This window comes from Pinus tabuliformis, chromosome 1_1, assembly GCF_031772625.1.
Source record: "Pinus tabuliformis cultivar Carrire ecotype Pingquan chromosome 1_1, CPIR1, whole genome shotgun sequence".
In the NCBI taxonomy this organism is placed as follows: Eukaryota; Viridiplantae; Streptophyta; class Pinopsida; order Pinales; family Pinaceae; genus Pinus; species Pinus tabuliformis.
This window is the reverse complement of record NC_142297.1, coordinates 626,248,758-626,264,163: the sequence shown is the minus strand read 5'-3', so window position 1 is coordinate 626,264,163 and position 15,406 is coordinate 626,248,758. Positions and strand designations below refer to the sequence as shown.

Here is a 15,406-nt window from a genome sequence, read left to right as displayed (position 1 = left end):
ATGCAAGAAGGAAAAGTTGTTGCCAATGAATCGAGGAAGCTTAAAGAATATGAGCAAAAGTATTTGGCCTACGACTTAAAGCTGACAACAGTCATCCATGCCTTAAAGATGTGGCAACATTACTTGATGGGTAAGAAATTTTTGTTAATGACTGATCATCATAGTCTAACAAACTATTTTAGAAAGCTCACTTTGAATGCTAGGCATGTTCATTGGGCTGACTTCCTAAGCAAATTCGATTTTGAAATCAAACACTTGAAGGGAAAAGAGAATCCGGTTGCAGATGCCTTAAGTCGAAAGGTAAATTGTTTGTATGAGATTTCTTTCAGTGAATCACAAACTACTTTTTATGAGCAGATTAGAGAAACAACCATGCAAGATTTAGAATATAAACATTTATGGCAGCAAGCTAAAATTTTGAGCAACCATGAATAGCAATTAGGATATGAGGTAACTTCAGAAGAATTTTTGATTTATAGGAAAATGATATATGTGCCTAATTAGAGAAATCTTAAAATTCTAATTTTAGAAAAATATCGTAAGATTCCTTATGCAGACCACCTCGGATACCAGAAACTGATTACTGCTCTTAAAAAGGAATTTTACTTGCCTGGTATGAAGAAGGAAGTAGCAGAATACTTAGCCCACTATCTGGAATGCTAATAATTTAAGGCAGAGCACCACCACCCAATGGGATTACTCCACCCATTGTCTATTCCTGAATGGAAATGGGAGACCATATCCATCAATTTCATTACTGGACTACCCAAGTCTAAAAGGCAAAATGACTCAATAATGGTGGCAGTGGACAAATTGAGAAATGTGCTTATTTCATACTAGTACAGTCAACTTATAGAGTAGTACAAATTGCTAAAAAAATTATGTAAAACATTTCTAAATTGCATGGGATACCCAAAATGATCATTTCCAATCATGATGTGAAATTTACATCAGCATTCTGGAAAGCTCTATTTGAAGGATTGGGCACACAGCTATACTTTAGCACTACTTATCATCCTGAAACAGATGGGCAGACGAAGCGAGTAAATCAAGTAGTAGAAGACATGCTATGGACTTGTGTAATGCAAAAACCATCTAAATGGGAGGACTACCTGCACTTGGTAGAATTTTCTTATAACAATGGATACCACACATCCTTACAGTTGAGTCCCTTTGAAGTGTTAAACGGGTGTAAGTGCAGGACACCCTTGAGTTGGAGTGGTCCAGAGGAAAAATTGATGCTAGGACCAGATATGTTAAAGGAAATGGAGGAGATGGTTAAAAAGGTACGAGCTAATTTGAAAGTCGCTCAGGACTGGCAAAAGAACTTTGCTGATCGGAAGAGAAGTTTCTGGGAATTCCAAGTGGGGGATCATGTTTACATTCAAGTATGAGCCAAGAAGAGCACATTGCAATGGACCGGATGTGCTAAACTAGCACCCAGGTTTTCCAAATTTGGGCTTGAATCGGACCAGTGACTTACCAGCTTGCCTTACCCAGCCATATTCGTGTGCACAATGTCTTTCACGTTTCTCTACTTAAGAAATACATGTATGATGCTAACCACATAATCAATTAGCAAGACATTCAGGTAAAATATATAATAATTTTTTAAAGAATTAGGACTTATTAAACAAGTCGGTTGATGATTTAATTGTTTTATTGCTATGTATAGGTCAAATTGGAAGGCGAGTTCTTGGTCGAACCCCTGGTTATACTCGATAGGAGAGAAGTAACGTTGCGGAAACGAGTTATCACTCAGGTTAAAGTGCAATGGCAGCACTATAGACCGAAGGAGGCTTCCTGGGAAGATGAGCAGGTTATGAAGGAGACCTTTCCAGATTTATTTTTAGAAGGAAAACATCGGGATGATGTTACATCTTGGGGGGGAAGATGTGATATCCCGAGACAATGCAAATATTTAAATCACTGCAGACCAAACAAAGTGTTTATTATTTTAAGTTATAAAAACTATTTCTTGAATTTAATTTTGAAAAAGTGAAATAACAGTAACTGATTTCTTGAGGATTTATTCAAGAAGGATCAAGAGGATAGGGGTATCTGAGATCAAAAATAAAAGTGAGTAAGAAAGGAAAGGAGGAAAATATGTGTTGATATGTCAGGCAGTTTTACGTGGCTACGTCTGGTTTGGACCAGATAGTTGTGAGACCGGAAGTTTTCATACTAAAAAAGAAGAAGGCTCTTATATTCAGGAACAGCTCGGGGGGAGACTAACTAACATATTAGTCTCAAGGTTGGGAGGAAAACCCAATCTGGAAGACAGCGTGACCCAGATAAGTGAAAATTCTCATAATAGTAGAGATTTGATATGTATCTTTATACAAATCTATGCCTGATATTTGTTAATATATGGTAGAAATGGACTGGTGAACTGGAGAAATTTGTATAAATAGACCATAAGTAAATTGTTTCATGTATCTAGATGAGAGGTAGACTTTTTTTTGTGCCCAGTAAAATGTACAGTTAAATTACATTGGAAAATGACAAAATTTGACAGAATCTAGTTATATATATAAATCATGGCAACATAGAAAAATATCCAGAAGAATATAAATTACATTGGAAAATGACAAAATTTGACAGAATCTAGTTATATATATAAATCATGGCAACATAGAAAAATATCCAGAAGAATAAAATTGTCAAGGCTTCCACACAGCATATATTTATTCATGCAAAAACACAATATGCTAAATCTTTATTTTAGCAAGGTAAAATAAACCCTAAACACCTAGGTAACAACAAAACCTTGAACACCAGGGTAAGAAGAAAACAAATATATGTGTATACATGATCAATAAACATTAGTAGTGTATACAAGAACAAGAAAGTAAATTTAGGAATCACGGACCTATCAAGATTTATTGAACAAGCTTAAAGCAGTAGAACGAAATTAACCAAGAATTTATAGACTGCAATAAATAAACCACCATAATTCATCCTTTGACTTTTACATAACTAAACCTCTACCCTCGCGGGCCAAGTCAGATAAATCACCATATCTATTTAATAAACCACAGTCGAATAGAATTTTACAGTCTCAACTTGAGACATGGACAAACAAATCTACTTATCCTCCGGCGAAAATGACAAGTGACTACGGTAAAACTTTACAGTACCCAGAACCTGTTAAAAGTAACAATTAAATAACATCTAAAGCTGACCATACAAATTAATCGTAACAGCAATACAAGGCCGTCCAAAACCTATGGAAGCAACAGAATTGGGCCGAGTTTCAGACCGCGTAACTCATGTAAATATACAAAAAACATACCACCCTTTAGGGATGGAAATGTAAATGAAGTCTTCCTCTGAAAATCTCAGATAAGAAAAACCCTTAACAAATAACAGTAGACAAGGTTCAAGTACCCGGTAGTGAGCTGGATCTATCATTACCACGCTCAGTGGACTGAACAAGGGCTTCCTCCAACTCTTCGCACAAAACTTTAACACCTTCGAAACCCTCCATCCCAACTGGGAAGAGTATCAAGAATTAAAGCTCACATATAAAAACAATAGTTGGGTAAAAGGCGGAAGAATGGAAATAGCAAACCAAAACCACTCATAGATTACCTGATTTAAGTTGCATGTAGAAACCCTCCTTGCTACTGAATGTTGAACCAGGAATCCTAATATGTCTGTCAGGGAAACCACAAACAAACATGAGGCACGTTATGACGACATAGAACAAATATGGAGTACAAGCAGACCCAACAACAAGCGATAGACCTGTGGATACCTGCGCATGGTAAATTCCCTTTACAGAGCAAACTGTATCCACTCACTGAAGAAGAACAATGAACGGGCAATGACACTACACCAGAGGCATAGAACCCCAAGGTTCACCTCCACCATTTAATCCAAGCGACAGTTGGAGACCATTGATAAGGAGTCGATCCCGAGGTCGACGACGGAGTTGGACAGCAACGAAGTCTCCATAGAAGCAAAACCTCCACCTATGACGACAAAAACAGTCAGAATATTAATAAATCATTAAGGAGGCCGAGTGGGATACATTAATGTTAGCTCAGTGGCCAGACTGTAATAAAGTCCTGTGTTAATTACAAATTCTAGGCTTATGTCTCGTTCAGTTAATGTAATAGTTAAAGCACGTTTCGAAAATGGAAAGTGGGCCTGTAATAAAGTCCTGTGTTAATTACAAAGTCTAGGCTTATGTCTCGTTCACTTAATGTAATAGTTAAAGCACGTTTCGAAAATGGAAAGTGGGATTTTTGGCTCGATTAGAAACCCAACCAGGGTTAGATTGTCTTAAACATTAGTTGCAAAAACTATGCATGGATTTTGGTTTGAATTGAATTGTAAAGGACTATGTTATAATAATAAATTGTAAGAAAGAAATAACAACTCTAAAGATGTTACAGATTCATAGAATCTTAATAGGTAAATAATCTATGGTTATTTTTATATGGTAAATTCTTTAAATTTTACTTATGCTTATTTTAACATGTGGGTGTGTGACTAATTTCTTTTGGCAATGATTTTAGTTTTTCAGTGTTTGTTATTTCATCAGTTTTCTTCAAAGCCTTAAGCCTTAGTTAATCTCTTTTGGCTATGATTTTAGTTTTTCCGTTTTTGTTATTTCCTGCCTTAAGCATTGGATACTGTATATGTATTTTGAATGTTAACTTTTTAAACAATATTTTGTCTTTTGCCTCTCTGGAAAAAACTTATTTTTTTATATGGTCAAATTTTCTTATAATTAATTTTACATAAATATTTATATTTATAATTGTTTTAAATTAATTAAATTTAAATTAAATAAATATATGATATTTATTTATTTATTGTGTATTAATTTATAGAAAATTTTGAATTATTAATTTATTATAAAGAGTATTTTCACAATATATTTATTTAGTGTCAATTTAAAAGTTTCTAAATAATTTTTTTTGTCAACATGCCCCAAAAGAATTTGAACTTGAATTTCATAATTTACATTGTATTTCATAACACACCAATTACCAATTAAATTATCCCGTAAATAAAAAAAACTCCCTAAAAATTATATATTTAATAAAAAATTATTTAAATTTTCAAAATATATAAAAACATAATATATATAAAAAAAACAGATTATAAAATTTATTATTAAACAAAAATAAAATAATCATTCCAACATTTAAAAACATAATAATAAAAGAAATTGTAATATTATTTCCTTCTAAAATTTATTTGATTTCCAAATTTTAATCTAAATTGATCCTACACTAATTTAATTCCAATAGTATTTCAAATTTACACCAAATTAAAAATAATATAATTCCCATCTAAATTAAACCTACTTTATTTTAACACTAAATCTAAAAATAATATTATGACACCATCCTCACAGTAAATATGATTCTACTTTATTTTAACATTAAATTTAAACATAATAATATTACACCATCCTCAATTTAACACTAAATTTAAAAATAATAATATTACACCAATCCTCACAACAAGACTTTATGTGATACAACCAATTCAGACTTCTTCCTGATATTGCGCAGAGAGCTACATTGTGTACTGACCCGACCAAAATTGCCTTCAATGCCTCTTAGAACTGCAGGGAGCACTAAAATGGTGTACGAAGAAACTCTCTTAAAACCGGTTGTATCTTCAATATCATCTTAACTGTAAAAATCACATATCACAATGTGTTTTAATTTCAATGTTACAGGAGCCCTCAATCAATAAACAAGAGAAGCTCCAAAGATGTTCGGAAGATAAAAATGAGATGCGACTCTTACTGAATTGCGGCATAGACGAGAATCACCAAATATGTAAAAGAGGGTTTCCTCAGCTGCCTCTTCAACTGATCTCTGTATCGCAAATCAACTTCAAATTGCTTTTCATTCAGGTTTATTTTTCATTTTAAAACTGAAAATTTTGATTCATGTTTATTTTTCATTTTACAATTAATTTTGTGATTCAAATAAAAATGAAAAATACCAAGCCAAAATGGATGGATCAGAGGATTATCACCCCATTGATTTTAGACCAGAAGGCAAGACAAAGTGTCTCTCCATTTAAGAAGCTCATAAAATATCGCATAAAATCTTTCCACTATACCATAAAGAGAATGGAGAACCTGGCATTAATCACATACCTGCAATACTTTTCGCAGAAGAAAAGACCAACCCATTAAAAAATTTCTAAATAAGAAAATATCATATATTGATTTTATGTCTGGTCAGAATGTACCAGGAAAAGAAAGAAGAAGAAAAAAATAAATTATTTTAACATCTACAAGGTTAAAGATTGGGACAGTTGTTTGAGTGCTTTTTGCGAAGGATTATTATTTTTCTTTTTAGACAGTTTCTTCTTTGTTTGCTCCTATTTTAGCCGGGTTATTCTTTGTGTTTTAAAATGCCCAGATATTATTTGGCATTGACCCAAACCCACTTCCCAGATTTGGCTGATGAAGCAATTTTCACTTGTCCTAAATCATTTGTCTCCACATATTCTGAAATTTCTAGTTCCTTTGTCATGTTTGAATGCACTTGCTGTTGCTTGTTCACTGATTAATACTTATGCTGCCTAAAAACTCCTTACTTTCACACTGTTCAATGTTAACGGCTCGCTGTTGCTTATATAGCTGACCACACTGCTCACCATGCTGCTCTGCTCATAATTACCCTGAATATATGTTTGCCAGAGGTGACGCCAGTGTGAGTGCAGCCATTTTTCAGAAGTGAATGTCTTACTTTCTGGTGGCCAACAGTTACTTTATGTTTGCCGACTCTGGTTTGGTGGCTCTTTGCATGCGGCTATATGCGTGCATATATTTGATAAAACTATACGCTAGATGCCCTCGGAATACTTCTTTGAATAGATGGACCGATAAAACAACACGTCATGTATCTTCGCAGCTTCCATTCCGTCTCAAATTTAACAAAATTAGGACAGGACCAGAGGCGAGTGGCCCCAAATCGTCATCTTCCTTCAACTGTCTCGCCTGTGAATGAGAGGCCCGCTGTGTAATGTTGCACCCCTAACGACCCCACCACTAGAACTACCACTCTTTTCATCGGATTTATCTTACCAATCTTATTGTATCATGATTTTCAGGGACTTTTCTCTGGGAATTCGTGATCCGGATTCCTAACTGATTCCTACCACATGCACTTCATTCGATATAAGGGGCTTGTCTTCACTGACTACTGCCTTTGTGTGTGCTTAAATACCAGAGTCAACAGCCAAGGACTATTTGCTTGCAAATAGATCAATCTAAGATCAAATTATATGGTTTCACAAAATCTCACGTGAGTTGTGGAATGTATTAGGGCCGCATAGAAATTATTTTTTTCGCATGAAATGAAATCCCAATCGGACTCAGTGCCCCAACCTGATAAATTGTTTCCTTTCTGGACCGAAGGATTGACATCTTTTGTCTGTTCTGAATCGTGACAGCTTCTTCTTAACCCGTTATTCGACAATGAACCCTCGACCAATGAGCAAACCCCTGCTGATTACGTTTATGCCTGATCCAAAAAGATGCACAGAGATTAGAAAAACGTTGAGAATTTTGCCTTGGTAAGATTTTCAAAGCCAAGCCAATCGCCTTGCTTTCAATGTTCAATGTTACCCTTAGATAGATAAAAAGACGCATAGAAAGCAATTGTGAAGGCTGACCCAGGAAATCATCGATTCCCACCCAAAGCTCTTCATCAATGAAAAGGCTTGGCGCAAGTACACAATAAGTACATGCATTTCTAGGCCACTTCTGCGTAAGAGGTTCCCATTACCTATCACCGTCAGTCCCCTTTTACCAGGGGTTGGCATTACCTATCACCGCCAGTCCCCTTTTTCCCATCACAAAGAACCAACCAGATGCGGACTATAGTGAAAATATTTGTTGCTGCGGAGTCCAAGCTAAGAGTCCCCTTTTTCCCATCACAAAGAACCAACCAGATGCGGACTATAGTGAAAATATTTGTTGCTGCGGAGTCCAAGCTAAGGAGTTCTCAAGGTAAAGCCAGCGAATGGCGAGACCACATTGGTAAAATTGGTGCCCAGGCGTGTCCTTTTCTGGACTTCCATAGATTTATTGACCTTCCAAGTTAGTGCCATTAAAAGCTAAGTCACCCATTACAAACTCAAAGTCTCCCATAGTATGAGTATTTGGAGCCTTCCTTGACTGCGAGCTGTAATCCGTGTATCAAGGCTTCATACTTTGCTGCATTGCAAATATAGAGAAACTGCAATCAGGCTCGTCCAAATAAAGCTCCATTTGTGTCATAAGTTGAATAACTGAATCTCTGTCTGAATCTTCAACTAATAGATCTGTTTCACAAGAATCGGGTGAGTTTTTGGGGCAACTGGGCATTCCCAATGAACATGAATTGAGTAGGTTCTAATGAACTAACCACCATTGCACGTGGATCAGGGTTGCTGGTGGAACTGTTGCTTTCTCTGCCCGGGTGAATATGCCTCTGCGACCTCTGCCTCGGCTTTTAACTAGAATGGTTAGCCTCACAGGAAACACAACTATTTTCATATCATGGTATTTATGGGCATTTTCTGTAAACATTGGTTGTCGCATGAAAACTTCAGGTCCACAGTGTGTTGGTGGCGGAAGTTGCTTGAGGGCATATATAATTTTAATTGTGAAGATATATAAATTATTTTTATTTATTAAATAACCATATAAAAGGAGATAATATCGAATTTTTTAATTATTAAACAAATTCCAAGTCATATGTTAAATTTGATTATCTATAAATTTAATCTATATGTTCAAAGTGAAAATTAAATAAATTATGATAAAAAATTATTTTATTATTAATTAATTTTACATATTTTTAATAAAAAAGGAAAAATAAAATAATATTGAAAATCTTAAAAATTTATAGTGATAATTATTTTAAATTATATTAACTCATTTATAATTATTTTAAATTAATTATATTTAAATTAAATAATAATATAATATTTTTTTTTCCTATTAATTTATAAAAAATTTAAAATAATATTTATTTTTTTATTTTCTATTAATTTATGAAAATTTAAAATAGTAAGTAGTTTAATATACATCTTTTCACCATTTATTTAAAACTCTACCAACAATTATATAATATTTATTAAAATAAAAACATATAAAATACATTATTTATTAAAAATACATTAAATTTTAAATATTACAATTATATTGCATTATAAAATTTATTATTAAAAAATTATAATAAAAATATAATAACCAACATTAAAAACACAATACAAAAAAATTGTAATATTAGTTTTCTATCAAATTTATTTAATTTTATATTTTATATAAACCTAATAAAATAAATTCAAATTTATTTTAATAAATTGAAAAATAAAAATATATTTCTAATTTCATCTTTAATTAAAAATTACAGAATAAATAATCTAAATTAATCATATACTTATTTAACTGCAATCATATTTACTTTTACTGGAAATTAAAAATAGTATAATTTTCCATGTCCATTAACACTGCTTTATTTTAACCCCAAGTTTTAAAATAAACCGGGCAGTAGCAGTAGGATTCAGACCAGTTTTGCTTCCCAACTTATGCCTTTCTATTGCAAGCATTGAGCTGTTACACGATTTGTTAGAGCCGACCATATTACTTCCCAATAAATTTTATTTACGAGCAATTAATCTATCAGAATTTCTATGACCAACAATCTCAGCTACGAACAATTTTAATGATTTCGAATCGCATTGTGTACCTACCTGACCAAGATTGCGGTGAATTCCTCTGAGAATGCAGAGACATTAAAATTATACGAAGAAGCGATCTCGTGAAACCTGTTGCCTCCAGTATCATATCACAATGAACCCTTAAACAGTATACAAAATATCATATCACTATGAATCCTCAATCAATACACAATAAAACCCTAGAAACCTTTTCATAAGCGGGTAATTGAATATGAAAATGAGAAGTGACTCTCACTGAGAGGAAGAATTGCAACATAGACAAGAAACCCTAAATATTTCAAATGAAGCTTCCTCGGCTGCCTCCTCAACTCCTCTCGGCGTCGACAAAAACCCTGTCAATATTATTACCCTGAAAAGTCTGATTTATGTTAAAACCCTATCAATATTACCCTGGAAATTCTGATCCATGTTTAAGTTTCATTCTAAAGCTAAGTTTATATTCATTCAAAAAAAAGTAATAGAATCGAGAAGATTCAAATAAGAATGAAAATTATCATAAATCTTACAATGCTTGAGAAGCCGCCATTGGTCTTATTGATTTAAGACTAGAACGCCACACAAAGTGTCTCTCCCTAAACGGAGCCCATAAAATTTCGCATAAACAACTTTCCCCCATACGATAAAGAGAAGAGGTAAACGGAGCCCATAAAATATCGCACAAAAAACTTTGGCATTAATCACATACCTGCAATGTTTTAGCAGAAGATAAAACCAGCCCATTAAGAAATCCCTAAATTAGAAAAGATTGTCCGTACCAGCAATGCAAAATAGATATTATGGCGTTGTCTACAGAGGCTTTGCAAAATACATATAATGAACCAGCCAAATAGAAAGATGTAGATAGATTAAAACTGTGAAAAATATATGGAAAAAGAAATACCAGTTAAATTAATCACACCGGCCACATGCTTTATTGCAGAATTTGTACTTGCAACTCTGTCACCGCTTCAATTGGAGTGGAAATAGCAAATAATAACACGTTGAGAGTACTCTTAAGGCTGTCTTTAGAAGAAAGAAACAGCGTCTCAGAAACCTAAATAAAAGATCCAAATATCTGCTCTGCCACCGGCTCAGAGATATGAATGGTTTCGGCAAGTGCTATTTCATGGACTATATGATAGTAAATGCTCTCCTAACAGTGTCTAAGGACAGTCTTGGGAGACCGGTTCTGACATCGCCTCCGTTTTCCGGCTAACAGATTCCGATGGTATGAAATAGCACTTGGCTTCATCCCATACCATACACGCATCAAGGATTTGATTTTTAAATTTTGAAATTGGGCGGGCTGGTTATTCCATTACTTGACCACCGCGCTGGTTATTCCCTGTGATGAAGCTGCTACTGGACAATATGAGGATCCTGAGCTGAAGCAGCCTGCCCAGTGCTTGAGGTATGACTCCAGTGAGCTCTCTGGATCCGACTTCAAGACGCCAGAGACGGGAGCAGTTCATCAGTGATGCCGGAATCCGGCCCTGAAGATTAGTCCCGAACAGAAGCAATACCTCTAGTTTCGTCAGCCTGGATCCTATTTCTGACGGAATCGGCCCGGAGATACCATTGTAGGTCAGCGACAGTCGCCGGAGCTCTGTGCAGTTGAGAAGAGATGGCGGAATGGCGCCGGTGAGATAGTTTTGGTAGAGATTAAGAAACCGGAGACGAGTGAGCAGGCCGATTTCCGAAGGGATAGTTCCCGTCAACTGATTTAAAGATAAATCAATCTTTCTCAGCATTGAACAGTTTCCGAGGGTCCCAGGAATCGAACCTGTGTGGGCGTTCCCGTAAGAGGCCAGCAATTGCAGGTTCTTTAAGTCGCCCAACTGGTGCGGAATTGTCCCTGTAAGAGCATTTGCAGAGAGATAGAGCTCCCTGAGTTGCCGCAGACGTCCCAAAGCCCCGGTATGTTACCTGTAAATCCGTTATGGGAGAGATCGAGAGACTGCAGGAGTGATAAATTCCCCAAGTGGGAAGGGATGGTGCCATTCAGGCTCATCCTGCTTATATTGATTCCTATAACTCGCAATTCGTGGGTGTTGCTGCTACATTTGACACCCGTAAAATTGCAGAAATGGTTGGAAGTATAATTCCAGTCCCGCAGGGAGAGCAAGGGATCATTAGTTATTGCCCGTTTCAACGCCATCAGAGCCGCCGCATCTGTGGTTTCACCTCCACGGGAGGGTGGGTTGTCTGTTAGCAGAGAAGACGCCATTATGAATGATAAGAAGCAGCAGAAGATAAAGATTAAGCAACCCATTGTCGTCGCAGTAAACCCTAAACCTCAAATTTGCAGACCCTGGCTCTCCACTTATACACTTGCAGCAGTAGCTCGCTTGAAATCCTGTATTTGACAAAGGTCGTGGTGGCGCGTTTGAAAGTTTGTGAGTAGGGTTTAGACGGAAGGAGTGGATGCGAGTGGATGTCGTTGCGACTCCCACTAAAACTACGAAGGTCACTTTCCAAGAAAGTGATCAAAGCAAGTTGCAGCTTGCAGAGTGGTGAATAATCCTGAAAATCCCCCAAAACCGCGAATATCTTGACTGTGAAAGAGAATCTTTTGAGTCACACTTGTTTCTTTCTGGATTATACAATTAGCGGGTGAAGTCAATAATTGTATGTGACTTGGACAAAATTGTTCAAGAAACCCTTAAAAAAGAGACCTCTAAAAGGGAGTATCTTGACTGTGAAAGAGAATATTTTGAGTGTTCCTACGCTTGTTTCTGGATGATAGAGTAAGTGGGTTTAAGTCAATGAATGAATGTTCAAGAGAGCCAGAAAATTCAATTGGGACAGAAAATTGAATGATGTGTAGGAACGTGTTCTGGAGAAATAATTGTTCATTGACATACATTATTAAACATATTATTAAAATTAGCTATTTTTATTTTATAGTTATAAAATATTTCCTGGAAGGTTAAAGAAATGATATTTTAGCTTTTCCGTACTTTTTAGTTGTAATATTTTTCCATTCAATGTTGAAAAAATAATATTATATTTCTTTGTATTTTGTGCAAAGTATTCCAGACCCATCTCTAATGATTATCTTTTTTTAATGATAATAATTGTCTATACATTACAATAAACTTACTTTTATTTAGTAACTTTTAAGGATTTACTTTTATTTAGTAACTTTTAAGGATAAATACAATAAACCAGGAAAATCCAGCGATGTCTGTCATTATTCAAGTTTTGGGGATAACTTTGTTTCATGGTAAATAAAGGGTTATGTAAATTTAAAATTGAATTTTAGAGTGAGCTTTTTTTAATATTTCCATAGATAATTTTTTAAAGAAATAATGATTAAAAATCATAGGAATGTTTGGTATCAATAATGTCATATTAATTACGTTTTCTTGTTAGTTGAAAAAAAACGAAATTTTTATTAATGAGTAATTAAAAATAATGATTAAAAATCAAAGGAATGTCTTATATTAACAATGTCATATTAATTAAGTTTTCTGGTTTATAAAAAAATTAAATTTTTATTAATGAGTAATTAATGTTGAAAAGTTTTTATAACACATTAATTTATGATTGATTATTTAATTGTAACCAATTACAATTTCAAATGGTGTTGTATAAAATGTTTTTAAATTTATAAAAAAAAAACCTAATTAAAAAGTGATATTAATGAATATTTTATAAATCACTACAGTTCTTGTTGGAAACACGAGGATTTGGTTTTGCATCATTTTATGGTATTAAGTGGAAGATGAAAATTTAAGAAGACATCAGTGGTTCTTATATACTTTTTACTTCAAAAACTAATGGGAATAAGTCTTTTAATTTAGTTGATCATTTTACTTGGTTATTTTAAATAGGAATAATTGTTTTTAATATGTACATAAAGACAATACATTTAGTATTAAAATTTCCTATTAAAAATACCCAATCATTATATAAATAATTTTTAGTAATATTTTAAGAAGAAATGAGATATATTTGATATATTTTGATTAATAAAAAGGTATTTATAGAATTATATTATTGATATAAATTGATTTCTTACTATGAGAATTATTTACAAAAAATAAATTTAGTTTTTTGGGTCATAGATTCATCATTCTTGTTAGTGACCTTGATCCTCTCATGAGAGATTGAGTCTTTGTATGCAAATACTATATTAAGGAAAGTCACGTGAAAAAAAGAATCAACATTGTTGTCAATTTGTATACAATATTTAAATAGCAAGGCAATCATTTAGAACAACCCCTTTTCAAAACTTTTAACTATAACTTCTTCTTGAGGATTGGGATTTTTCGTATCACCCCTTCATGAGTTTGGATTTTTCTTATATCACGAGTTGATATCAGTTTGCCTCCTATGGAAAAGAGTGTCTTTGATTTAACAATTCACTTGTTCTCAACAAATAATTTAGTGACTCATAACATACCCATGTTGAAACCTTTAGATTTTGCAAATGCAAGATATGTTGTTGACTATACAAGATGTATAAAAATTGTTAATGTTGATGAGAATGAATTCAAATCAAAGTATTCTTCTAATATGGTCACTGTGTTATGTTAACATATGCCAACTTGTGAGGTTTACTTAATAGTGCACTTGGTTACATTCATAATATTTTTTATATGCTAACTCAACATCCAATATACCAATGTTCTTTTTCATAAGTATATTAAAAATGTCTATTTAATATTTGGTTACCACATCAATTAATAATTATATTTAATTATAACAATCCTCTACAATTGTATTTCATATTGGATATATATTTGTTAGTTAAAAAACATTAAATTTCAATTATACCATTTTAAATATAAATAAAATATATGTCACCTCATAGGTTTTATTCGGGAGCAATATCATACCACTTTAGTTCATATTGGGGGATATTTATTGAGGAAAAAATCACATAATATATTGGGGATATACAGGGGGTAAAGGGTTTTTATATTAGCAGGTATAAAAAATGGAGCTCAAATATATGAAAAATATAAAGGGATATAAAAAATGTTATTGAAAAAATAGATACCTGCCATATCTAGTGAAAGTATGGGTTTTTCAAATTGGGAAGATGTATTGGGTTGGTATTGATAGGGGGTTAAATAATGTGAATTTTAGAGGTATTTTCCAATCTGTAGTCAAATTAAAAGTATTGTTTAATATGCCACTAACACACTTGATATGTCAAGGTTTATTGAGTAAAGCCTCTGTGATATATGTACTTAATATATAAATAAGCATGTAACATTTCATTATCACATTATTCAATAGTAATTTTTTTATGGGGACAATCTACATTGATAATATTTCAAATTTGTCAATAAAAAAATACTTGATTTACTTAAAAATTTGCTTTTTACATAGTTATGAGTAACAAAATAAATTATTTATTTTATTTAAAGTTTATGATAATTATTAAAATATCCCTAATAAGTTTGTCATTTTTACATTGTTAAGAGTAATAAAATAAAAGATTTTGTTTAAAAGTTAGATATTTATTTAAAGTTTATGATAATTATTTAAAATATTATGATATTTTTTTGGAACCATTTTTATTAATAATATTTATTTTATTTGTCAATAAAAAGATACTTATATTGGTTTAAAAGTTTGTTTTTTTACATAGTAAAAGAGTAATAAAATAAAAAGAATTTTATTCTAAAGTTTATGATAATTAATTAAAATATTAACGATATAATAATTTAATTTTAATGTTAAGCTTAGTAAATTAGTA

At 33.0% G+C, this 15,406-nt stretch overlaps 1 protein-coding gene and 1 long non-coding RNA gene across 2 annotated transcripts; both read right to left on the bottom strand.

Annotated features, from left to right (window-relative positions):
- Positions 1 to 3,106: 3,106 nt before the first annotated feature.
- LOC149214873 (uncharacterized) lies at positions 3,107 to 3,972 on the bottom strand. The gene is made up of 3 exons (XR_016250429.1): positions 3,761 to 3,972; positions 3,595 to 3,659; positions 3,107 to 3,495 (listed from the first exon to the last, which is right to left on the bottom strand). It is a non-coding gene; the product is annotated as an uncharacterized LOC149214873 (long non-coding RNA).
- Positions 3,973 to 9,730: 5,758 nt separating this feature from the next.
- On the bottom strand, positions 9,731 to 11,593 carry LOC149214872 (uncharacterized). The gene is made up of 2 exons (XM_089390984.1): positions 10,595 to 11,593; positions 9,731 to 10,399 (listed from the first exon to the last, which is right to left on the bottom strand). Exon 1 carries the CDS (start codon positions 11,442 to 11,444, stop codon positions 11,004 to 11,006), a length of 441 nt encoding a protein of 146 aa, XP_089247110.1. The 5' UTR covers positions 11,445 to 11,593; the 3' UTR covers positions 9,731 to 10,399; positions 10,595 to 11,003.
- Positions 11,594 to 15,406: the final 3,813 nt, after the last annotated feature.

Excerpts from the sequence above, each read along its gene's own strand:
- LOC149214872 (XM_089390984.1), bottom strand. The coding sequence starts at position 11,444 with ATGCTGAGAAAGATTGATTTATCTTTAAATCAGTTGACGGGAACTATC.